At 36.4% G+C, this 26,068-nt stretch overlaps 1 protein-coding gene across 1 annotated transcript; it reads left to right on the top strand.

The window, feature by feature from the left end:
- Positions 1 to 1,104: 1,104 nt before the first annotated feature.
- HLTF (helicase like transcription factor) lies at positions 1,105 to 25,944 on the top strand. The gene is given in 24 exon segments (XM_026854937.1): positions 1,105 to 1,188; positions 1,191 to 1,334; positions 1,913 to 2,079; positions 2,483 to 2,616; positions 3,600 to 3,700; positions 4,424 to 4,498; positions 4,707 to 4,898; positions 5,023 to 5,118; positions 6,009 to 6,057; positions 7,771 to 7,858; positions 8,592 to 8,668; positions 9,528 to 9,617; positions 9,839 to 9,936; positions 11,267 to 11,410; positions 12,241 to 12,379; positions 12,995 to 13,130; positions 13,467 to 13,646; positions 14,068 to 14,189; positions 15,479 to 15,657; positions 18,804 to 18,932; positions 19,618 to 19,730; positions 20,024 to 20,204; positions 23,033 to 23,113; positions 23,851 to 25,944. Coding segments are annotated over 24 exon segments (2,952 nt in total). The 3' UTR covers positions 24,004 to 25,944.
- Positions 25,945 to 26,068: the final 124 nt, after the last annotated feature.

Below are 26,068 nucleotides of genomic sequence, written 5' to 3'. Positions count from 1 at the left end.
AGGGGCCGTGGGCCTCCGCCGCCCCGTCCGGCCCTCAGGGGCGCCGTTCCCCTGGCTCTGCGCTCTGGCGGGGCTCCCGGAAAGGTCTCGCGCAGGGCGGTGGCAAAATGGCCTCTGGGGAACCCCCGGCTGGCTCCCCTGCAGCCCGCCCAGAGCCACGCCGCGTGACGGCTCCTTCTGTCGGAGAAAGCGGCATGCCCGTTATACAGTAGCCTTAGATGCCACTTGCGAAAGAAACCAAAGTTTATTATGCCAAACTCTGAATAGCTAGGATATTCAAAGTAATAATTTTAATTCGCAGTACCCTTAAATTCAGCAACATAGTAGGATAGTTTCGGGATACAACAAAGATCATTATTATGATGATGCATCAGTTGAAACTGATGCTGAGATTTTAGTGTTACTTGATTAAAAACAATTGTTAGTATGTCGATCTTCACTCGGACACGTGTTAAACGCGCGACCAGAGGTGTTTCCATCTCTTTAAGTGTGTAACAACGTGAGTTGCCAGATGTATCTTCACCAAAAGGGGAGCCTGGCTGAAAGAAGTTTGTGTTAGAGTCGCCTAGTGTAATTACCCGGGTCAGGCTGGAGTAGCTGATTATCTTTCAAGTTTATTATAAAGTATTAATAATAGGTGTGAAGGTGAGCTTAATAAATATGTTGGGAACAGTTGGTTTTAGCGTTTCAATTTTTGTGGATGTAGGCTTGAAGTAATACAGAGTTAATCAGTTACAAGCAGGGGTTTTTCTAAGCCTTTTCTTAGACAAGAAAAATTGCTGTGAGGAAAATACAGGTAAAATTAAAAGATGTAACTGGGGAGTTCTTAATGTTGTTAAAGATAATCTGTGAGAGAAGGTAGGGCAGAATGCATAAATACCATAGTTTAGTCAGTTGTCAGCTCTTTGCTGTAATTGGCTTAAACAAATTTATTTGGGATTTAAAAAATGACAAAGCTTTTTCCTGATATGAAGCTTTTTTTGAATGTTTCCAGGTAAATACTATCTGAATAAAGTTGTAAAACGGGTTCTTAAGTAGCCTTATATCACGGGGTAAAATAGATTACAAGGAAATCATATTTCTATTATTACTGAGAAATATTTAATGCTTTGCCTTTCTGCAGAGATCCTGCAAGAGGACGCTTTCAATATAACACCTTCAGAGGAGAGAGAAACTATTCCTGTTTTTCCTCTTCTGACTTTTACTCCAGTCTTGGGTTGGAAGACTTCCTCTCTGTAGGTGACATTTCTGGAACAGAGGAGGATACAGACTCAGCTATTTTATATGGAACTTTGCGAGGAAGTGTTGTTGGATTACGATACTACACAGGGATTGTAAGTGCATGATAAATTACAAAGCGGAAGAAAAAGTTGTCAGCTTCAGGGAAACAAAATGTTTAATTTTGAAAAATTTTAGAACTTTTGACGAAGTATAATTTTAATAGAATTTTTTTCCTAACTTGCTGTATTACATGTTCTTCATAGGAAGTACTTAATCTAAAACTTTAATTCAAAATTTAATTAAGATAGCAAGCTTTCAAATCTGGTTTAGTTATTTGGTAGCTCTGCTCCCCCACATAAGGCAAATGAAAGTGACCGAAAACAAGAAATTAGATAGGTCTTTGAACTGTTTACATGAACAAAAAAGGGGTGTTTATTTGCTTACACAATGTGTTAGCAGTTGAAGGTAGTTCTTGCTTGCAGGAATACTTTTGAAATTTCTGACATCTATCAGGTATCTCTTCTGTAATGCTTTTGGTATTTTGAATAAATAGTAAGGTATTTGACTGAACAGAATGATATACCATATTAATCTTTAAGCTTTACAGTATTTAAGTAAATGTATATTGGGTATTTCTGCAAGTAATTTGCAACTAAATTAATGGGTTTTGGTATTTGTTTTGGTTTGTTAGGTTAATAACAATGAAATGGTTGCACTTCAGAGGGATCCTAATAATCCTTATGATAAAAATGCAGTGAGAGTAAATAATGTGAATGGAGACCAGGTAGGCCATATAAAAAAAGAACTGGCAGCAGCATTGGCAGGCATTATGGACAGCAAGCTAGCAGTAGTTGAAGGGTAAGTGTGAAGATTATGCTTTCGAGCATAATTCTGAAAACTATTTTTAAGTGTTCTCTTTTGGCAGAAATGACAGCTTCTGATAATATGAATGACGCTTCATGTTTTCACACTATTCTTCTGTTGAACTACTTTCATACAGTTTATTCTTTCCTATATATGGTAAAATGTAGGGATGCCAAATCCCTTAAAGACTGTTGTGGAACTCTTAATTTAACTGCATGTGGTAATTTGTATAAAAGGTTTCCATGGTATGAGTATTAACACCTATCTGGTACATTCTGTGTTTTGATGAAAATAAGGACTTTGGAGTATCTTTTGCTGAAGAAATAACAAAGTTTGTTATAAAAAAGTAAACAATTAAAGGATTAATGCTGTGGGTTTTCTTCATGCTTTTTATCAGGGTTGTCCCTTATGGAGCAAAAAATGTCTTTACCATGCCTGTACAAATGAGCTTTTGGGGAAGAGAAGAGAACAGGGAAGCAGTACTAGATCAACTAAAAAGGCACGGGTTTAAATTGTCTCCTCCTCTGAAAGGTAAGTCTTGAAGTTTGGGATTTTTTTCCTTTTGAAAATATTCAGATTGAATTTGCCACTTGTTGGAAGAAATGTTTAAGGGCTTAAGCCCTGGCATAGTCTTGTCATTCACAAAATTATTTTTTAACTTAGTTGGGGGACTAATGCAGAGCCCACAGCTATTAATTTTAAACTTGATAGAAGTATACTTTTGCATCCTATCTTTTATGTTACTTGCTAGCAGCTGGAGAGGCATTTGAGCAACCTTTGTTTCTGAGGTTCTATTGCTCAATTCCATATATTCTTTAAAAATTCATAATGATTCCTTGTATTTCTCCAGAGTTGAAGAAAATTTTTTTTAAGAAATAGGTTAGAACCCTTCATAGTGTGAGGGTTTCAGGGACAGTGTTGCTTTTTAGCAGAGTGCTAGGACGTGTATCTGACTAGTGAGGTGTGAGCAAATAGAGATGTCTGAACAAATAAGCTTAGCAGACATGATGCTCTGTAGAGCCAGCCTTGCACAAAAAGCACCTGTGCTCCTGAAACTAGGCTTTGTTGAAGCAGTGGTAGTCAGGAGTAAGGATGCGTGCAGAAATAAACATTTGGTAAGGGATAGGTAGATCTGTTTTACATATAGCAAGATTTCAGTTTTTATCTTATAGGTTCTGTTGCACATAGTTAACAGAGAATGAGTTTGAAGTAAGAAAAGATTTTTGCATTATCAGTCATCACACTGTTACCAAGTCAAATTTCATGTAAAGGCATTTTTAAGTAACACAGTTGCCATCTCAACGGATCCCAGCACATGGCTCATTGCCTGTGAATCTTACAAAGCTTTGTGGAAAGCCTTTGTGGCCCATTGAAAGTAAAGGATAATTGAGGCTGAAAGACACTGTCTCATAGCCCACCATCTGGTCAGCATTGTTACTAATGAGCCAGTGAAGGATGAGATTGGGAAGTCATCATACAGTCGTGTTTCAAAATGCTATCTTTTTAATGGCAAGTAGGTTCAGAAAGCAGGTTTGGATCAAAATGGATTTCTGGGAGAGCTGGTCCAAGTTACAGTGCTCCGGTTCATGCTGCTGTGCAGTTGACAACTGAACAGGTTTGCGTTTAATACTTAAACATTTGGAAGTTGGAATTTTAACAGTGGGGGCTTTTAACTTTTTCACTGATAAGACAGTAGTGGTGAAGTGGAAGTCTGTCACATTTTCTGAACTACAGATTTGCTTTGAAGTCATTGTGAACTTTTTAACTTTCTCATTTTTATACTGTAAGCAGATGTTTTAGCTGGGACAGCCTTGAGTCCCGTGTAATTTTAGGAGGTTTTGGTTCTTCAGTAATTTTTTTTATGGTGCTGTGGTGGTGTGTTTTCTATGTCCTAATACTTTACCAGGTAACAAGTATGTTAAGTTCTCAAATGAAAATAAAATTGGACTTCTAGACTTTTATTTTCAGATTTGGCACAGGGTGATACATGAACGGTTGGGTGATTATTTGGTTGTGGTTTTGCTTTTCATTTGCTCTTTCAAATTAGAGTGAAGTAGTTACTTTAGTGAGTGTTGTACAAGGATGAGAATATATTTAGCCATCCCTTCTCAAGCTCTTGGTTGTATTGGCATGTATTTGTCTTGGAAAGATTGAACTTACATTTGTTAGCTACTGCTATATAAAAACTATTCCAGCAAATCAGGTCTAAAGTGCTAGTCCTGTCTGTAGTAATTGACATATGACAGGTAATTGTAATTTAATGGAGGCATTGATTATTTAGCGAGGTTATTTTTAATTGCAGTAATTTTAATTGCAATTTTTGTGTTCATTTATGCAGCTTAAAAGTGAATTCGACAAATTGTTTGAGGATCTCAAGGAAGATGATAAAACTTGTGAAATGGAAGGAGCAGAGGTATTTCTTAAGCTAGAAACCATTTTCTATAAAACTATAAAAAATATCTAGATGTATATTTAGCTTTTCCTGGACACAGGAGATACTTGAATCAGAAAAAAAATCGGCAGATACAAAGGACTTTATTAAAAAAAAAAAAATCTCTTCCAAAAGTGATATGTCAGCTTTAACATGTGAATAGTGCTTAACGTATCTGTTTAATTTGCAGACTGTTGGGACACTCTTGCTTCCCCATCAGAAGCAGGCATTAGCTTGGATGGTTTCACGTGAAAACAGTAATGATTTGCCACCATTTTGGGAAGAGAGAAGTGACTTCTATTACAATATACTTACAAATTTTGCAGAAAAGAAGCGACCTGAAAATATTCGTGGAGGAATACTGGCAGATGATATGGGACTGGTAATAATACTTATACAAAGCTTGAATTTTTGTTTATGCAGAATGTGTGTGCATGTTTCTTATTGGTTCATCATCTGGTTCATTTTAATCTGTGGAAAATATTATACTCTTTTCTGTTATGCAGGGTAAAACACTTACTACTATTGCATTGATTCTCACAAATTTTCAAGATGGCAAGCCTCTTCCTGTTGAAAGGATCACAAATGATAAGTTTTGTGAGGTGAGATGAAAGAAAAAAATTGTTTTAACGAGTTAATTTAGCAGTTAATTAAAACCCCTGTGCCTGGTATCTTGACTGTGTTATCTTAGGAGTGTATGCCTGAGTATACTCCAAAGGAAGAATTTATGAAGGCATAAATATTTTCCAATGTTAAGTTTTACAAATTCTTAAACTACTTATAAATTTTTCCTGTAGGCAAGTTGTGACTGCATGAATAGAAGTGGTGTTTTTTCTGGGAGTGTGTATGGATAGTTTCTGTGTGGTTTGGAGGAAACAACCAAAATAGGAAGTGGAGGATCTTGGTGTAAAGTACACAAATCTCAGTTTATGTTTTTGCCAAATACTTGAAGAGAGGAGGGGAAAATAGAGTTAGTGAACTAACACTGATGTGCAGACTTTTTAGACAGTGTAGTTCAAGTGCTTTTTGCTTTCATTATAACATGATTTTCAAGACAATGAAATAAACTAAATGCTAGGATTAGGTGATTTATTATGCAATATTCCCTGACAGCATTAAGGCTGGGCGTCTGGTTGGCCATACTCATCCAAATTGAACAAAATAATGCTTTATGTTTGACCTCAGAATGTTAACAGGGAAATGTTGTTAGTGTGTTTTCTTCCTCGGGCAGCTGTGTAGACTGAGTTTGAGTTTCTCTCCCTCTTTACAGTTTCATTTGAATTCTGTGTATGGCTACTAATAAAAAAAACAAACCCCGACATAAATAGTAATATATTTTTCAGCACCTTTAAGTGACTGTCTCATTTGCCACTGAGCAAGTTTTCCATGTTTCAGAGCAGTAACTAATTGCTGGTCAGATTAGTGTAATAATGTTGTTGGTATTTTTTTCCAGTTGCTACATTAAAGAGTAAAAGTTTCCATTCCTCAATAGGAATCTGGCACTAACAGTACGAACAGCGTTGGACACAGACTGTGTAAAGGTGACATCAAACTATGAAAAGTCCAGTAATGTTTGCACGATAATTTATTACCTGTGGTACTCTTACTATGTGGTCAGTGCTAGTCTTTACAACCTCTTGACAAGCTAAGTATCTCAGAAGTGTTTAAAACATAGCTTTAGAGTTGTTTCAGTTGACACTTGAGAAGATTAAGCGCTTTGTGAGAAAGTTGCATCCTGTTGGGAAAGGTACTGTGTCTAAAAAATGGATTCTGCTTTCCTTTTGCTTTCTTTTTTTTCATTTCTTGTACATAAAACAGGAGCACTTTTGCATCTGTTAGAACCTTCTTTGTCTGAACAGTAAATGTTAGTAATTGTATTTAGGTTCTGTATTGAGTCACTTCTCTTTTAAAATGTTTTTAAGTAATGAGAAAATGACAAGTATTTAAAAGGATTTTATCACAGTTGTAGTTTTCAGGTTATACTGAGGTAGTTTATGGATGTATATGAAAAATTGTACTCGCTGTTAGTACCTTTTGTAACTCATCATGGTCTTGAAAATGACCAAAGAAATGTATGAAGCTTGAAGTTTTCTTTCAGTAACCTTCCCTCACTGTCCTCCCCTGCCAAGAATTCTAAAACTGATGTCACAACAGAAATGAAAGGCACTGACAAGGAGGGAACACATTAGTATGAGCTGTCTCTAGTAAAAGTTATTTTTATCAGTACTCTAGAAGGGAGAAAATGCAGACTTTTGAGGGGTCAGTGTGAGTGTCACTGGAAAATTAGTACCTCTACCAAAGCTTAAATGCCTAGCAGCATCCAAGATATTTACTGGGTTTTTTAAATTATATTTTTTTCCAGAGCATTAAACATTTTAACAAGATACTGTTTACAGCAGTGAGGGGAGAGCCTGCTTCTAGTCTTATTTAATCTGAAAAAGTGATTATAATGTCTTTCAGACCCCCATTTCTCATTCTATTGTACACTAGTTTGATGCCTATTTCTTGAGTCTTTGCAAGTTTTGCCATATTTCAGGATTTTATTCAACTTTTTTTTAATAAAAAAAAATAAATAGTGAAGTTCAGATGTGGAATTCAAGTATAAATTTACTTAACCTGAATTATAGCAAAACTCTTTCTGCAAGCACTGTTGCTTTCAGTTTTGTTATGAACTCTGTCCTAATGCATTTTCTTTTTTGCATTTGCTTCTGGTATGCTATTATTGGCAGAGCACAGAGGTGATATTTTGTTCTGTGCCTGATAGAAGACCTTCACCCCAACAAAACAAAACGACCTTACCCCAAACCCCCACATGTGCATCTGTGATGTTACCACATTTTTTGCTGTTGCTGTTATTCATTTAGTTTCAGTCAATGTAGAAATCATTAATTAGTAAGGTTTGACTTGTAAAAAGCCTTTACCGTTTAGCATTACTTTCTTTATAGACCTTTATCTTTACAGTTAACAGTACAATGCTTACATTTGGTTTTTCCTCTTTTCTTGATGGCTTGTTTTTGACCACCTGCAAACTCAGTACACAGTTTATGACTTTGTAAAGATTTCAGATTGTTTTAAGAGTATTCTCATTTTTTTATTGGTGATCGCAGGATCAGTAGTACTTGTCCCATGCAGAACTAAGCTTGTTTTGAAGGAAGTTTGTACTTGTTCTTGATCAAGTTATGCAAAAGTTGGTTTGATAACCAAGCGGCAGACTATGTATGTTTTTCATAAATACCAATTTCTTCCTGATGAAGACTCTAACAGTGTGATGGAGCCTGGTGTTTCTAATGCAAAAAAGTTTGAAACTACTCCATTGAAATACTCAAGTTGTCTTCCAAAAAGGTAGATAGCTGGAATAATCTTTTTCTTTTTGTTGGTTTTCTACATAGATTTTTGAGTAAAATGATTATTTGATTATGATTATGATTATGATTACTTGATTATGATTAACCTCAGCCTCAAACATGTTCCTGCTCTCTCCTCAGATTTCAGTATGCTGTACTTCAGCTTATGTTTATTATCATAAGTGTTCTGTATCTGTGCTGCATTTTGGAATATATTTAAAAAGCATTAACTCATTCTGTGTGGCTTGTGTGATTGCATGCTTGGGTGTCTGCAGTAGTGAAACTGTCCCATAACATCAGTGTGTGGCAACTAAAAAAAATGGCTGTGAAGTAATCTTCTAGTATCAACTGGATTTTTAAGTGGTTAAGAAATAATTCACAGGCATGCTTCTGACAGAGACAGCCTTGAGCTGATGAAGTTGTGAAGCTTACTAATGTGTCTGAACCTTCCCACCACACTAGCTGCTTATAACTGGTGTGAACTTCAGTGATCATCTGTACCAAGTTTTATGAGCATGATTGACCCTGCAGCTCTGTGCTTTCCCTTTTTCTAACCCTTCTAAAGAGAAAATTTTTAAATCATAGCGGTATCTTATTTGCAATATCAAGTTCATTTGCCTTATGCTCTTGAGATTTAGTATGTAAATTCAAGCAGTACTAGAGTTGTGGATTTGACTTGCTGCTTTTTTTCTTCTTTTTTTTTTTTTTCTTTCTTGCTGGTGATATCTTAGCAATAAAGCCAAGAAACCCAGGTATTCAGGAAGTGGTTTAGGAGAGCCTGAAGAATTGCTACTGCAACGAACAGAATGTAAGTTGCAGGGATTTTTTTTTTTTTAATTGGTTACTGTGATGCCTGGTGTTTTCAGTTTGGTTTCAGAAAGTAAAAGGATTCCCAATAAACTGGAAAAGGTATTAAACTACTCACGGTTTTTTGTTATTCAACCAAAACTTGAAGCAAAAAATTTTAGAAATTGCTGAATAAGAAAGCAATGTTTTAGTCCTGAGTGGTGTACTTTATGTCCTTAGCTGAACAAGTGGTAGTGTAACAAGCCATGAGCAGGGCCAAACAGATGGTGAAAAACAGAATTACTGAGACTTTCAGAATGTGACATGGACTCATTGTCAGGGCACTAGGGATGGAAAAACAAATTAAAAAAATTAAATCCATCTTTTGTTGTAAATACCAGTAATGTGATCATGAATAGTCAAGAACACATCATTTGTTGAACTAAGTATCTTGCATGAAAAAAAAAAAGGGCTACAGGTATTCTGGAGTAAGCAGTTAAGTTTAGGTTTAAAGTTCACTTGGTGTGAAACGTATGCTAAACTTTTTTTCTAAATGATTGGTTAACTGTATTCCTTTGAAGGTTCCTAACTGGAAATAGATGTATTAAGATACTATATTTCTTCACACACGCCAGTCAGACTTCAAGGAGCGTCTGGATGATGCTCTTACCCATGTGGTTTAGTTTTAGGAAGCTCTGCAGGGAGTTGAACTCGATGATCCTTATGGATCCCTTCCATCTTGAGATATTCTACATTATTGTATTGGAGAGGAGAAGTAATTTGGTTAAAAAGTTTGACATTTATGAAACATGTTGTAAAAATAAATGCACACATATGCTCTGCATGGCGTGAAAAATCCATGTTTGTGTGGCTTTTTGCAGCAGCTTCCTGTGTCATCCAAGAAGATACAGGCTTTGCTTCTGCACTTCTAACTTCATCTGCTTGTTTAAAAAGACAAAGAAAGAGAAAAGGTAATGAAGGGATAAACAGATAATAATTTCTGAGTTTTTTGAAGCTGAAGTATTATACATATTTGACTTAATAAATGAAGCTTATGTCTTTGTAAATTGCTTTGATGCTGTTCAGGTGAAGAAATTTAGGAAGGGCTTTAGGGAACCATAAAGTTCTTGAACAGAACACTTAGTTTTAAAGTGAACTGTTACATCGCTAAATATGACTTCTGTTTTCTCAGGTACCACTAGCATTCAGTCTGTTCAGAGGAAATATTCTGATGATGGCTCCAGAGCAACACTGATTGTATGTCCACTCTCTGTCCTAAGCAATTGGATGGTAAGTGCTAAGCTGTTTTAATGTGATATATGTTGATAATGATGCTGTAAAAATAGTACTCCCTGTAGTCTCTCATGCTAGTTAAAGGTCATGTTTTTCCTTTTTTATGAAACAGAGCTGCTTTCACAACAGAGGTTTATTTGATAGAAATCAAAAAACTGCAGTAGTAGTGTAATGAGAGCGTGGTTCCGTGAGTAGCAAGCTTACCACTGTCAGAAAGAGTGAGCTCGCTTTCCATTCTTGCTTTTGACTTGGCAGGTTCACTTCACTTCTTGAACTCATGTGGTTTAACTCCTTAAACCAGATGAGGAAGGTGGAGGAGACTGGTCCTCCTTCTTGCATGCTCAGAATAAAATACTGTTGTACTTTATTGATAATGCATGTGGCATTTTATTAGAGGTGTTCAGTAATTTGGTGATCCTGTTGGTGATTTGTGGGAGTAGGTCTGCTAGAGTGAACAGACTGAAGGACCCTTCTAGCTCTGTCTCTGTGTTAGTTAATTTTTTTTGTTTTCGTGACATTTTGAATACAAATATTAAGAGGATATCTTTAATTTTCAAGTTATGTTTTATTTGGAAGTTTTTGCTGTTAGTGCTTAGAACATTAATAAGAAAAGGAAACAATCTTAGACTGTAGGTAAACCATTAAAATAATATAATTTGGAAACATAGTGTAAAAAATACTCTTCCTCTATTCAAAACTGAATTAAGTATTTGAAAAGAAAACTTGAGTCTGGTGCTTCAGAAGCCAATTTGATTTTTAGTGGCTGTTGGGATTACTGTATGCTGAGAGCGTCACAGAACAAATGTAGAGAATGTAAACGCTGGTTTTAAAATGAATACTTCGACAATTGTGCCATCATGCCATCATTTATGTTAAAACTTAAGTGGTTAACTCAGTAAGGGGAACAAGCTGTAAAAGAACAGTGAAAGAATAAACAAAGAGAAGATGAAGATAGAAAGTGAAAAAGAACATAAAAGCTCTTTAAAACTTTAAAGACTTATGTTTGGGAGGAACAGTGGATTTTGAAGTGCATATACCATCAGGATGTGAGTTAACGCTCTGCAAGAAGTAGAGCTTGAATTACCAGAATGTGATACTGTGTCTGTTACTAACGGCTGAGGTGTGACTGCTTCTGGTCCCTCTTGTCACCTGGGTGGAGAGGTAAAAAAAAACCCCAAATTAAAATTGCTTTTGTTATATAAGTGGATGTAGAACATCACAGAGCTAGAGGAAGTGGGTTTTAGTTAAGCAACTTACAAGAATATTATTCTAACAGTCATGTAGTAACACAGTATCTTTTGGATGACTTTGATAACTTCTCTTTCAGGACCAATTTGAACAACATATCCACCAAGACTTTAATGTAAATATTTATGTTTATTACGGTTCTGACCGTAGCAAAGACCCATCGGTTCTTTCAGAACAAGACATTGTACTGACGACATACAACATCTTAGCTACTGATTATGGGGTAAGTAAATGAAAAAAAGTGTTCTTTGAAGATCCCTTACTGCTCAAGACTCCTGATGTTTGGGCTAATAATGGTGGTATTTTCAAGTGCTAATTCTGTTAGGCAGTCAAAAGGTTAGAGCTGTAGTTTTACTTTACATACTTCATTACAGGATTGCTGGGGTAACAAAGGGAGGTTTTTTTATTGATTGCTCCTGTAGAGAATATTACTTGGCTGCAATTATGACTGACAGCTTCAAAATGAGACTTTTTAAGGATAGAAAAGGATGGCAAGTATTTAAATCTTCCTGAACTGTAGTAGCATGAAGGTCCCACTTCTGCCTTTCCCTATCAAATTCAAAGAATGAGGCATATAACACATAATTCTATAGTTCTTGTTGTGCATGGGCTGCAACCAAGTAGCTCATTTCATGAGATGAATTTGAAAAGTGATGTTTTCATAGAAATTCCGTCCATTTTAAACGCCTGAAGATTACATCTTTAAATATAGTATGAACTTTTAAGATTCTCTCTGATCCATTTTCTATACCTCCCTGTCTTTGAAGCCTTTCTTCTTTTCAGGCTTATCTTAATTTTGCTGTAGCTTATTCCTCATACTTAAGTATGAGAAGACCATACTTGAGCATGGTAACATTTTCCAGGAATCATTAAATCTAAAAGGAGGAATGCCTCATGCTTACTTCTGCTTTTCTGTGCTGATAAGTAAACAGGATGCTAATAAATACTATCCATTACTAATTGTGTTATTGGTATATTAATAGCTTGCTTAATCCAAATTGCATAAAAATTTATCAATTTTAGTCAAATATTTTTAAAAATGCTGTGTTTCAGATCAGAGGTGGCAGCCCTTTACACAAAGTCAAGTGGCTGAGAATTGTGTTGGATGAGGGGCACACTATACGAAATCCAAATGCTCAGCAAACTAAAGCTGTCTTAAATCTGGAGGGACAGAGAAGATGGGTACTTACAGGTAAAATATTTTGATACCAGAGGAAATCCAATGCAAATCATCTGCATACTACACCATCTTGTCTTTCCCACTTAGTGTTTTCACTTTTCTGGTATATAGTTAATGTCTATCTGCCTCAGATTCATTTGGAATGTTTTTAGACTTGTCTTTGAACAGTGTTTTAGGTGTGTCTCCTTTCAGTTGTCTTTATTTTGTTTGCTTGGTTTTGTGGCTTGGGGGTTTTTTTTCTTAGTTTTTATTGAGTTTATATTTTAAAATAAGTTTTGATATGCAGGTTTGGTGGAAGTGCAAGTAAAAAAAAAATTATGAACTGGCACTTTATGTCTGGTTAGAAGCTCACGCTATGACATACTTACCCGAACCTCAGTAGCATTTTGAAGTGTAATAGTCATCCTAAAAACTGCCAGGAACCATTCACACATATGATCCTTAAACATAAGTTAAAGACGATGATGTAACCGCTGCTGGTGAGGATAAAATGGAAAGAATAATGTCCAAGTCTTCCTAGCACCAAGAGCTGCAGTTTTCTCACTTTTACATATTTTGTCTTTCGTAAAATTTTAATTAAAAAAAAGTCTCATACATGATCTTTCTGTTTGCTTGTTTTCTGTTTAGGGACTCCTATTCAGAATTCTGTAAAGGATTTATGGTCTCTTATTTCCTTCTTAAAAATGAAACCTTTTACTGATCGAGAGTGGTGGCACAGAACAATTCAGCGTCCAGTCACAACGGGAACTCCAGGAGGACTTGGGTACGAAGTGTTCCCAAAGGGTTTGTCAGCAACTATGACTGGCTGTGCTTGGGCAATGTGACAAATCAGTGTTTCATGGTTAAAACTAAAATTCAAGTGTAATCAGTTCTTTTTTCAATTTTTTAGTTCAAATTATTTAATAAACTTGCATTATTTAATATTTCAGATTAATGAATTATAATTCATTATAATTCATTATAATGAATTATAATAAGTAGTCCTGAGCTTGGATTTTATACAGAACATGTACTTATGCAATAAACTGGAAAAAGAAAACCCCAACAACCCCAAACCAACCCCAGATGAGTAATATGTCGTCTATATATGTATTTTTAGGCGTTTACAGTCTCTGATTAGGAGTATTACCCTTAGAAGAACTAAAACCAGTAAAGTTAAAGGAAAACCTGTTTTGGAGTTACCAGAACGTAAAGTGCTTATTCAGCATGTTACACTTACAGAGGAAGAGAGACAAGTCTACCAGTCTGTGAAGGAGGAGGGCAAGGCTGCTATTAGCAGGTAAGTAGAAGGCTTTCTTAATCCTGAAGGTTGAAGTTTGATACCACAAGCTTGTGTTTCGGACATTTTGATTATATTAGCTCTAGCAGCCAAGTGTGTCAGTTTGTATGCTGTAAGCTAATAATTGCAAATTAGCATACATCTCTTCAGTTCTGAAGAGTGAACTATATAAAGTTTTGTCCTGCGAGAAGCAGAAAGGGATACTGTATATGTAAAGAAATGGCCTTAAAATTTTTGTTGCCATGTTAGCATTTCTTTTAGAACATGTTATTGGTAGAGTTTTGTAACTTGTTTCAGGAGAAGATTTGAAAAACTATATTCAAACAGGAAAGTGAAAAATCAGAACAGCTAAATGTGATCACTTGATGTCATCTGTTACTTCAGGCAGTAGCGTTTCACACTAACAATAAGACTTGTGCAGATTTTTCAGTGAAGGGACTGTACTAGCTCACTATGCTGACATCCTTGGTGTCCTGCTCAGACTGAGGCAGCTTTGTTGTCATCCTCATCTTTGTGTAAATACATCTTCTAGTTTTTCAGCCGGTGAGTGAATGCTTTTGGTTCTTGTATTTCTAAAACTAGGACTTGCACTTTGTATTCAAGAACAGAAACATATGTTCCATGATATGTGGAAAACATGTAAGTTTTCCAAGCTTTCTAGCTTCAGCCTTTTCTTTTGAGCTTGGGGTTTTAGCTTTTAACTACTTCTAGCTTTGTTACCTTTATTTTTTTTTGTACCGTAACATGTTTTGATATGTTCTAGAAGTGCATACTCGAGCACATACTCAAATATGAACAAAAACAATGAAGTATGAGTAGTTACAAAGACCAGAAGCAGGAGTTAATAAGCTTTGACAGCCCATACAGAAATGACCGAAGAGGACCTCTGCAGAGCCAAATGCAGAAGGCTTGTTAAAAAGCAGTGTATCTGTTGTAATAATTTACAGAAGTGCTTTTACAGCAAATTTTTTTCTTTGCCTCAGGAGAGAAGATGTAGAGGAGCTTTGGGGAATGGCTTGTAGATTGGTAGCCATGTCAGCAGAACCATTGCCTCTTCAGCAGAATAGGAAACTGTTGACTTTGTTACAGCTGTAAGGAAGGGTGAACACAGAGGACTGAAAGGAGAGTGAAATTTTATTTTGACGAGCCAGAACTGTACAGCTGCATAGGGTTGAAAATTACATGCATTTCTTTCAGAGGAAAGTATAGTCTGTTTGAAATACTTTACTGTTCTTGAAAAATCCTATTTTGAGATGCCGTTGGTATGGGTGTGGGGGTTTCTGGTGGTGGTTTGTTTTTTTTTTTTTTAGTAAACCAAAAGGCCAATGAGATATGGTTAGAACCTTTTTTAGAAGATTGTGATTTATCTTCCTGAAAAATACAGGATGGAGAACCAACTGGATAATTGTTCAATAATTATTCAGAAATTAAGTAGCAAGTATGATTTGAATTCACCTAAAAGAATAAAGCAATCTTAAATATAAATAGTGTCATCTCCCAAGTATTGTTACTACTTGAACAGCTGCCCTATGAAAATTGCTTGTTTCTTATAGGCATTGTGTCACATGTGCACTTACCACTGAGCATGCAGTTGATGTTCTTGGAGAAATGGTAATTAGAATTCAGAGTAAGTTACTCTAATGTGTTTTGAAGTGGTAGGTCTGAATTTTCTCTAGTATTTGGCAGCTTGTGTTCTTACACATTTTAGGTTTTATCTTCATTGTGCATAAACTGTCCTAATTGCATTTTGATCAATGGAACCGTGTTGATGTATGCCAGTTCAGAGTGTTTCTTCTATGGAAATAATTTTAAGTATCTTTCTGTATCTGCAGATAATAAAACTCCTGAAGAACTGCGTGAGACTTTAGTGAAAAAAATGAAGTTGGTTCTGAGCTCTGGTTCAGATGAAGAATGTGCAGTTTGCTTGGAATCACTGACTGTTCCTGTGATAACACGCTGTGCACATGTGTTTTGTAAGCCATGTATTTTTGAAGTCATCAGAAGTGAGCAGGTTAGTTGTTCTATGGTTACAGTCAATTGTAATAGCTATTCAAAAGCAATGAACTGGTATCACCAGAAGGCCATCTAGCTATTGTTCTTTTAAATCATAAATGGTGAACAGTGTAAACCTAGTTATCAGCTGGGTTATAAAAATTATTGGCCTGAAGTCAAATTATGGAGAGAGTAGCTGTCAAACTGAACAGTATTAGAGTCCCATCAGTATTTTCAAGGACCTTTTCCCTAGTTCTCACCTTGCTTTGTCTCTAAGGTAAAAGTGATGGCATCCAGAGCAGCATTGTATACCTCTGTAAGGCTGGGTGCCTCTTCACTGATTCTTTGTGATGCAATGAATGTATATATTGTTGTGTTTAAAAGAGGCCAGAGCTGTGTACTGGAAGTTGACTGTTAAACTAAACTCATGTCTACTCTCCTTGTTCCAAGCTGATAACCTTCTACAGTGAGTTAGCTGCCCAGCTAGAGGTTCATCTTTATAGCCCTTCTCTGGACTCTCTCTATAATAAGCTTGGATGAACATCTTCTGGTTGCTTTTTTGAAAAACAGTATTTATTTTTCTTGCGTGCTTCTGAGCTACACTCTTCCTCCTTGTTTGCCCTTTCCTTTCTAGGGTGATCGGATGGTGTGGTAGTCTCACCATCTGTATCCAGTGCTGCTGCACTTAACTCTCTGGAATTGTTCTGCCTCCTGCTCAGCCACAGTAGAGCTGCAAGTGCCAGGCTAAACCTAGGTGGTGTTCTTTGTAAGAGGCAGCAGGGGACAAAGTAGCCCTGCTTGCGCATAATCAGTCAGCCTGACAGGACAGAAGTGAGAAGTGGTGTCTGCTTGGCCTGTAGATTGACTTTGTTTCATTGCCAGACAGGCAAGCTTCTCACACAGATATCCCAGTAGAGAGTTTCTGAGAATTTTGAGGGAGACTAGTGATGTGAAATTATTCTCTAAGGCAGAGGCCTTTTTTTCATTGCAGAGGCTCTTGATGTGTCTGTAGCAAGAGTCGGTATCCTGACTCAACCTTCAGGTGTATTTAGACATACAGAGAAATAAATCGGGTTATGACGTGATGGAACCTGTATTACTTGGCTGTACAGTCAGGTTATTTGCTATGCTTTGCCTAGAAAAGATCTTGGAAACTGTAAACTAGGGCCTTTGTCCAATTTCATGTTGTTCCATAGATTGCTTTCATAGCAGTGAAGTGTGAACAGAGGTGGGTATAGATTCTGCTCTTTTGAACTATTGTGATTTTATAAAACAGTGAGTAAGCCTTTCCTATGTTCAAAATTATTTCTGATTTAAGTCAATTCCCAGGTAAGTTTTTGCAGATTCCAGCCAAAAACCTGGCAGATTCTGGAGTCAGGAAATTCAGTGTTTCCACAGGATAGGTATTTGTCCTGGTGCTGCATCTCGGGTGGGTAGTTCCTGTGCCTCAGTGGTTACAGTGCAACTCTCTCCTAGTAAGTAGTGCAGGAAAGTACTTTACTTGCCACCTTAGAACAAACACATACCCTGCCTCCAAAACAGCTTGGGTTCAAACAGGATTCTTCCAGGCTTCCATTATTAATACAAACGTGAGAACATTAAGCCATCAGCGAGGAATGGGACGTGAAGCTGTCAACACAAAACTGCTAAGTGAAAAAGATTGGCCTTTAATTCATTACAAACTTGGAGACCATTTTATCTTCCTAATGTTAACCTAAATGTATTTACTGAAATTGGAAAAACTTAGTAGTTAACAGCTTGAGAGTTAACACCTTAATTTCTGTCTTTCATTGAGGCTAGCTTCAGTGTTGTGCAAGTAATTAAAGATCCTCTGCAGAAGTCCCAATAAAGCTATAAAATCTCTACAGTAGTTTAGCATCTGTTCTAACTGCATTCTTGTAACAGCTTGACAGATATGCATTAAAACATTCTTTTTTTCTCTTCTAGTTGATTGTGAGACATTTTTTGTCATTTTCCCTGCAAGTCTTCATTTGCGTTGTCATTGTTCAGTTGTGTTTTGAGTTTTCTGTTGTTTTTAATTACAGTACTAAATCAGAGAAGGGATGCAGAAAGATGTGAGCGTTTTATTAAAAAAAGTCTTTATGAGCACCATTCAGATTTTTTTGCAGAAAACTTTTTTAGTTTTATTTGAGTTAATTTATTTTGCCTCATCATTGGAGGACTTTTGGATTGCTGCCAAACCAGGAATGGTTCATTTGTAACTGCGGTTTGGAGACTGTTATTTTAGATTCGTTTGTGTTAAGATTCTGTCTCTTGAAAGGATAACTTTATTGCTGCAACAAATTCATGTATGCGGACTACGACTGCCAACCTCTAATTGCTAGAAGTTCACTCCAGATTAGCAGCCCCCAGTGTTCATCTGGTTTGCAGCCTGTCTAAAGATGCCTTGGTTCTGTGGCCAGATTGCTGTATAAGCTGAGTTAGCTAATTTTAAAGGGTTACCCTGTTAGGCAAAAGTTTTTCATGTCTCTCATTTTTGCTTCACGAAGTTGTGAATTTGTACAGTGCACACAGTCCTTTGTTAAATTTTGTGAGTTGTCCTATGGAAGTCCTATTGTGTAAATTCTAAACTTTGCATTATCTAGAGTATGCTTCAGAGAAAAAAGCTTTTGGTGTTAAATTATGTCTCATTTCTCATGGCTGTTGGGGGAAAAAGAGAAGATACACTGTGTCTGGCCCTGACAGAGCATATTTCATCAGACTGCTATTATTTCTGTGCAGGCTTTGAAGAAAAAGGGTAAAAGGTCACTCTTTGTTTGTAACTAAGATGTTGTCTTTGAAAGTTGGTTTATTTTTCTGATATTTTAAATAGTCTTCTCCCAATAGCCCAAGTATTTGCTTGCTTTTAAATGCTGAGCTGCTTATTTCACATACAAATATGCTTAGAAAGACCACTTTTAAGGAAGGCTGATTGTTTTTAAAACATGTAGCATTCATGTGACCTTAATATTCTCCCAAAGTATTTTTATTATGTGAGAAATTACAAAGCAGTGTGTCACAAGATTTAATGTACTTCTTGAGGATTTTTTTGTATGAACATCAATGTAATAATTTCATAAAAGGTGCTTTGTAAAGGTGATCTTCAGTACTTGCTATAAATTAGTAGAAACATATTAAATCAATGTTATTGGGGCTTTTTCGTAGCCAAATGCCAAATGCCCTCTCTGTAGGAATAAGCTTCGGGTAGAGCACTTGGTGGAATGTCCCCCAGAGGAAGAAATAGACTCCAGTAATGGAAAGAAGTCTGATCAGGAGTGGATATCCAGTTCAAAGGTACATTCCATTGTGGTTTACTTGGCTTTCATTATGGTTTTGTAGAATACCCTCTAGAATTTTTATGTAAATATGCTGAACATACTTTACATATGCATAACAGACTTTAAATTATTATTTAAAAGTCTGCACAGCATGTCTAGCCAGCACGGGAGAAAATGTGTAATTAAAACCTCTTGACAAACAAATTTTGCAGCAGGGAACCAAGACAAAAGGAGCACCAGTTGTAATTTGATGGTGGTTACTGTGCAGTACATAGATGTGTATAATAAAACTTTTGGTAAAAGAACTGTTGCTTTGCCTTTTGTTTCTGTTTCTGAGGAGAGAGTAGTTATATAACCACTGAAACTATTCAGCTCTTAATTCACTTTTGGAAACTAAAAATATAAATAAATCCAGGTAGGGGACTCCTGATAGCAGGAGGTATGTCTGGAAAAAGGGGCTTGTGAATTTTCTTCCCCAAAGCACCATCAATCACCCTGTAGTCCCTGATCATTAAAAGTGCTCAACCCTTAGTTTCCTTTGGAAACTAAAAGAAACCTTACCCACAGAATGTAAGATTAGCTTGTTTAAAAGGTATTACTGAACAGTGATTGCTCAAGTGATGTGAACTGCATCAAAGCACCTGTAGGAGTAGAAACTAACCAAGTGAGAGTAAGCTACATAAGTCTTCATTTGATTTCAGGTAAATGCTCTCATGCACGCTTTGATAGAACTACGGAGGGATAGTCCAAATGCTAAATGCCTGGTTGTTTCTCAGTTCACAACTTTCCTGTCCCTGATAGAAAATCCCTTGAAGTAAGTAGACCTACTGGCAGTTTAATAAACACGTGCTTTTATGGTGTTTTAGAAAGATCTCTCAAAGAATATAGTATCTTTTTGATTTTTAAATCTTCAGAAGAGGAACAAATTGCTTAAATACTTTCAGTGGAATAAAGCCATGAATCTTTCTTGTTATTTTTAATGTATCTCCTGTTAAATGCAGAATTTTAAATATGCATTTCAAAGTAGACGTCAGGATTTAAATGTATTTATTTCCTCTTGTCACAGAAAATGGATTGTTAAATTAAACATTTCTACTTTCTCTTCAGAGAATCAGGGTTTGCCTTTACTCGTTTGGATGGATCAATGGCACAGAAGAAAAGAGTAGAAGCAATTCAGTGTTTCCAAAGCAGCCAAGCAGGATCCCCAACTGTAATGCTTTTGTCTCTGAAAGCAGGTGGAGTTGGATTAAATCTGACAGCAGCTTCCCGAGTGTTTTTAATGGATCCTGTGAGTGATGGGTTGTTTATAATGATCTGGCTTAATCTAGATGAAACTCCTTTGATGTTTTCCTAAGGGGTGGAAGGAAAGCCCCCCTGAGAATGAACCACACTGATGAGTATCTGTTAAAGTGAAAGTAGGGCTTTTCTTAATTTGTTTCCCTGGCATGTTTTTGTGCTGTTCATTTATTTACTGTGAATGGAAAGAATGCTAGTAGTACTGTTAACAGAGTGGTTTGACATCTTACAGTGTAGCATTTGACATCTGTTCTTCTTTCTTTTTCTGATACTTTTGAATGTGGTTTTCTGCATGTTCTACTTAAATTCAGAAGCCATAGTGGAATTTCAGGAACTGTATTTTCTCCTGTGTTATAATGCGATGCTTCTCTGCTCTAGTCTCTTCTGTTATTTTTGTGAATTCATTTATAAATACATTAGTCTGAGGTTACTTTTTGTGGTTGTAGGAGACTGAAAAAGATGGCAATATCTGAATTTAGGAAGTTTTTATTTCCTTTCATTAAAGCACTTGGGAATGCAAAATTATTTGTAAGGAATAAAAATGTAAATTACATTTATTGATAGCAAACTGGTACTCTCTACAGAATTGGTTCATGTCTTCTTGTGTCATTGTACAAAATCAAACTTTTTTGTTCACTTCCTTCTTTCCCCACTATTTACTTCTCTACTCTGATGTCCTAGTTTTTTGGCAGTTGGAAACTGAGATGAGTTTGGTAGTTTGTGCACTTGAAAACAAAACCAAAGCAAATGAAAATTACAGTGTTGCTTTGGACTTGGGCATCTGTTAACACCAATAGTAAAGAAAAGGTACTAGCTTGGACATCAGGTTAGTGATAACAGCATGAAGACAAAAGCTATTTACTTAATAAACTGAAAGAATTAAATATGAGAGTCTGGAGAAGTTGCCTTGGAAAAAGATTTTTCATGAATTGTGATACATCTTCACAAGCATCGTTTGTGTGCTGCATTGAATAGTTCAGTTGGAAGGGACCTACGACACCATCTAGTCCAACTGCTCTTTTTTTTTTTTTAAATAAATTCTCTGAATAAGAGAACTTGTGGAACATACTAGTGAATTTTCATTTTCTGTGAGGATAATGAGGTATAATGCATACACTCTCCTGCGACAAGAAAATTAAGCTAAGCACCGTTAACACTGAGTGTATAGTTATCACTCTACAGCATATAGTTATACCTCACAAATCAGAGCCAAATATAATTGCAGCCTTTCTACACCATTGAACAACTTCTCACCCTGCTGCTAACCATCCCATGATGGTAACCATCCCAAGTGGCAGTGATTGACTACTTGTGTTTGATAAAGGGACAGTGGGACCACATGATCCTTTACAATCTCACTTTTGAATGTTCGGTGCCAAATGAGATTGTCACGCATTAGCATTTCTTGAAGTGGATTAGCAGCAATAATAGGATTTAAGAAGCAGAAATACCTCACCAGTGAGTAACTAGTTTTTCTACTCAGGCTCTGTAGTTTTGCTGTGGAACTGTAGCTTAGAGGTCTGCATTCTTTCTCCAAGATGTGTTACACCACAGTGCAAGGGAGGAGAAGCATTTATCCAACCATGGACTACTTTATTCCCTTTATTTAATTGGTTGTCTGTTTAAATACAATCATATCTGCTGAATTCTCACCTTTAGGAAGAAATATGAACCTTTAACATGAGTGTCACAGATGTTTCTCTGTATTTCCTCGTGTGAAATGTAGTATCCTTTCTATGAGGCATTGCAGAAAGGCATAGAGGTCTTGCAATTCAGTTTTCTTTGGACTCATGCAAGAAGAGAGTAGTACACTTTGGTTCTCCTCGACTACAGCAAAGGCAGAATGGAACATGCTTGTGCATGTTTGGGCTCTGTCTTTCCTCAAGACGAGATCTTGTTTGTACAGTGAGGTTAGAACAGTTTGCTGTACATAGCTTGCCAAGAATGTTCATCTTGCAGTGACAGATACATCATTTGTTGCACTTCTCTCTACCTTAGAGTGGAGAAACAAGACCTGTTTTGGCTTTTATCTTGCAGCTTGATGTCTTAAGTGTGTTTGGGCATCAGAGGTTCTTAGAATCTAAAATTAATTTTTTGTGCTAGCCTAGTGCTGTTTTTCCCCCCTCTTCTACGGAAAGGAGTCATTAAGAAGAGTTCCTAGATAACTTTCAGTATGTGGGTGACATGGCAAGATGAGCCCACTGCATGAGACTTGCTTATCACAGACAGAACTATTACATTTTAGGTAGATTTAAATATCTGTTCTGTGAGAAACTAGTAGCACTGTACCTTTTATATAGAAGAAACATGCTGGAAAAACACAGAGTGCAGACTTGGCGTTTCACAAATCCTTGTATTTAGTGTTCTATCGTAAGCATAAGTAGGAACAGCTACACTACCATTTTGTGTTTAGCAAGTTTCTTGTTTACCAAACTTGATTATTTCTTAATAGTCAAGGGACTTAGGCTACTGATAAATAACTGCTATTCAGCTGGTTTAGATTTTGCTGTCAGGAAAAGGGTACTGAGACAGTATATGCAGTGTTTATTTCAGAATTAAAATGATGAGATTGATGTCTCTTTGACTCCTGACAAACTTAAATTTTAAAGCATTTACCTGAAGTTCCTACTGGTTATGAATATATAACCGGAAGTTCTCAAAGTTTTCTTTATAGTGGGATACTTAAGGAGACATTAGGTTAGGAGTAGTTAATCTGCAAGAAATATTTGTTCAAGTGATGATGGCACAATAACGTCTTTGTGATTCCGTGTGCACTGTACTGTGAAAGGACATTAACTTGTTCTTTGCTTCTACTTACAGGCTTGGAATCCTGCTGCAGAAGACCAGTGTTTTGACAGGTGTCACAGGCTGGGTCAGAAGCATGATGTTGTTATTACAAAGGTGAGCTGAGAGATCACCTGTTTGATCTCTTTGAACAGTTTTCTGGTTAGGAATAAATAAATTTCCAAAAAGTTTTACTGTATTTTTAAAAGAATTGTGACATTCTGTGTCTCACCAGTAAACTTGAACTGTGGTATGATTTTTTTTTTTTTTTTTTAAAGTGTGGGCTTTGGATTGTAAGGTTTTATTAAATATAACCTATTTCCTGTGAAATAATAATTACAGAAATTAGATATTCCTGTGGGGCTATTTGGAGCGACTAAGACTGGGGTAGTATTGCCATTGTATAGCCTGGCTATTGCAGTTTAGTGTCTTGAAGGTACGTAGAATGTTTTTGCTTTGTCATAGCAGCTTGTTCAGCTGTGGAAGAGCAGCTGGTCTGTCTCATTAATACCCAGTCACAAAAATGTTACTTGGGGAAATTGAAGAGAGGTTCTCTTGAGTATAAGTAGCAAAGAAGAGACAGATAACCTTCCAATAAGTGTTTTCAAAAAAAAAAAAAAAGGGGAAAAAAAAAAAAAAAAGGGGAGGGGGATATTAAATTGCCAAACTTTTTCCTCCAACTGCTTTCTCTTGTGTTTTCTTTATGAAGTAGTAACAAAGTAATGGAACTGTGCTTTACACTACTGACCTTTTAAACTTTTTTCCCCCAAAGTATATAAATTTCTCATCCTAAACTTTTAATTAAAAACAAACCACAACACCTTCATTTCAGTGGGGCTTCTTTTGTATTTCAGTTCATTGTGAAGGATTCAGTAGAAGAAAATATGATGAAAATTCAGAACAAGAAGAGGAAACTTGCAGCAGGAGCCTTTGCTACCAAAAAGCCTTCAGCAAGTGAAGTAAACCAAACCAAAATTAATGAAATTAAAGCTCTAATTGACTTATAGCTCGAAACTGGTATTTTGAGTAAATAATATATTTTAGTTAATACTGCTCTTCAAGTTACGTGTTTCATGCTAACTTTTAGTTTTGCTGTCTTTGTGGTCAAAACATAAGTGCTTCAGAGATTACAAAACCTAATTTGCTCCTGAATATCAATGTAAAAGTGCACAAACTTGTTTTGCATTCCTGGAATTTTTCCAGTGTTCATTTGTTCGAAATGTTGCTTATTATGTACAACAGTTAAGAATATGTAAAATCACTCAAACCAGAAATGCATATTAATGCATTCTAACTTGCAAGAATTTAATCTATTTTTAGAGGTGAAAAGGTAACAAAATGTAAATAATGTCTTTTGTCCTTCAGACAAAACCCTTAAGAAATTAATTAGCTTCAAGTTTCAATCTTGGTGTTTCCTGATACCCAAACAGATCATCTGGATTATTTGTTTCTGAATAGGTGGTCAGTGAGTGCTTCATAAGGAATTCCTACTTCTGCAGATTATGTTCAAAGATGGTATTTAATTCAGAAGTTTCAAGTTTTGGGTTGTTTTTCTGCATAATACACAGGTGCAGCAGGGAGTTCCTCTGTTTACTTCCCAGGAGCTAGTAAAAATGAAGTACTTAAATTTGTAACACACTTTCTTTTAATATTTTACTTCCCTTAAACGGAATTCTACTGGTAAAGAATAAAAAGCTAGAATCATAGGCTTGTATTGATAATACACTTTCTAATAACTTCTGTACACACTTTGAACAATATGGCTGTGCTACATGCAAAGTAGAATGTGACCCACTTGCTTGTCAGTGAATCAGCCCCTGCACAACAAAACAAATTTTTTCAATAGCTGCCAGCTTTCTTGCACTTGCTAAGTGCTTTTCCAGTCCCATACATCTGTCTTAATGGAATGCTGATCTGTGTGCATCTTGATTATAGAGGAAGAATTTGGTAGGCTATGTTCTCATGTACTGCAAAGTAATAAACAGCACTGAAGAATCTCAGTTGAATATTCCTGTCTGTTCCTTCTATCTCTTTGCATTTGATTCTGGTCTGTTACATGTTTTCTTAACTCTATGCTGCCCTCCCTGTAATGCTCAGACTTGGAATTGGAGGCAGAGGTTGCTGTTTCAGTCCTGTTCAGATTGAGGAAGTGTATTTGGCAGCAAAGAAATGGACTCTGATTTGCTTCTAATGCTTTTCACCTTTTCTTACATCTTGGAATACCAGCCAGCTGGTTATAAGATAAATTGCAAACATAGGAAATGGAAAAGGACTGAGAACTAAAGGGAAGATGTCTCATGTTTGGAGAAACAGGGAGCCAATGGAAGGAGTGAGAAGGTAATTCAGAATATGTAACCTAACAAGCTGATGGAGTTTTTGGGGAGCCAGCATCTTAGCTATGGAGAAAAGTGTGGTTTAGGTCTGTTGGAGAAAGAATTAGAGACATGCATGATGGAAGACAGCATGAACCCCAGTAACTGGTGGTCACTGGAGAGTTGGCAGAAGAATGAGAGAACAGAGCTACACCTGGACAAAAATTTAAACTTCCTTTTAGGTTTTTGTGGTTCAGATGCTGATGTTTAGAGATAAAGTGGAGAAATAATTCCTGATTATGAACAAGTTGGCTTTGTGTCATTCTTTAAGTTAAAATTCCATGAAGATTTCAGTATCAGGGGCTAGTCAAGCTACATTGTTACCTGTGTTAAAATATACTGACATTTTGCAGAGTGGCTGAGTTATGATTACAAAAACAATTACTAGTATCATGTTTTCCTAGATGGTTTCTATGTTCCAAAGCCAAATAAACACTTAATGGAGTCAGTACTAAGCTGTATGGGTAGTTAAGGTCTCTCCCCCAAAAGCAGTTAATATGGACACAAACAGAAAAGGGTCAAAGCTGCAACCAGAAAGGTCCTGTCTGAGTTGGAGCTGTTTAGTTACTTAGGTGGTTTGGAGTTTACTTTTGCTTTTCATGATCTGTAAGTAGTCTTTGGGCTGTTGGTAAAAAAGCCCGGACATTTGCTACTGTCAGCTAGAGCAGCATTAGGAAAGCTTAAGGGTTATACCTGTTGA

This window comes from Athene cunicularia (assembly GCF_003259725.1).
Source record: "Athene cunicularia isolate RWA chromosome 9 unlocalized genomic scaffold, athCun1 chr9_part1, whole genome shotgun sequence".
NCBI lineage: Eukaryota > Metazoa > Chordata > Aves > Strigiformes > Strigidae > Athene > Athene cunicularia.
Note: the sequence above shows the minus strand (reverse complement) of the source record. Positions and strands in the feature narration are given on the sequence as shown.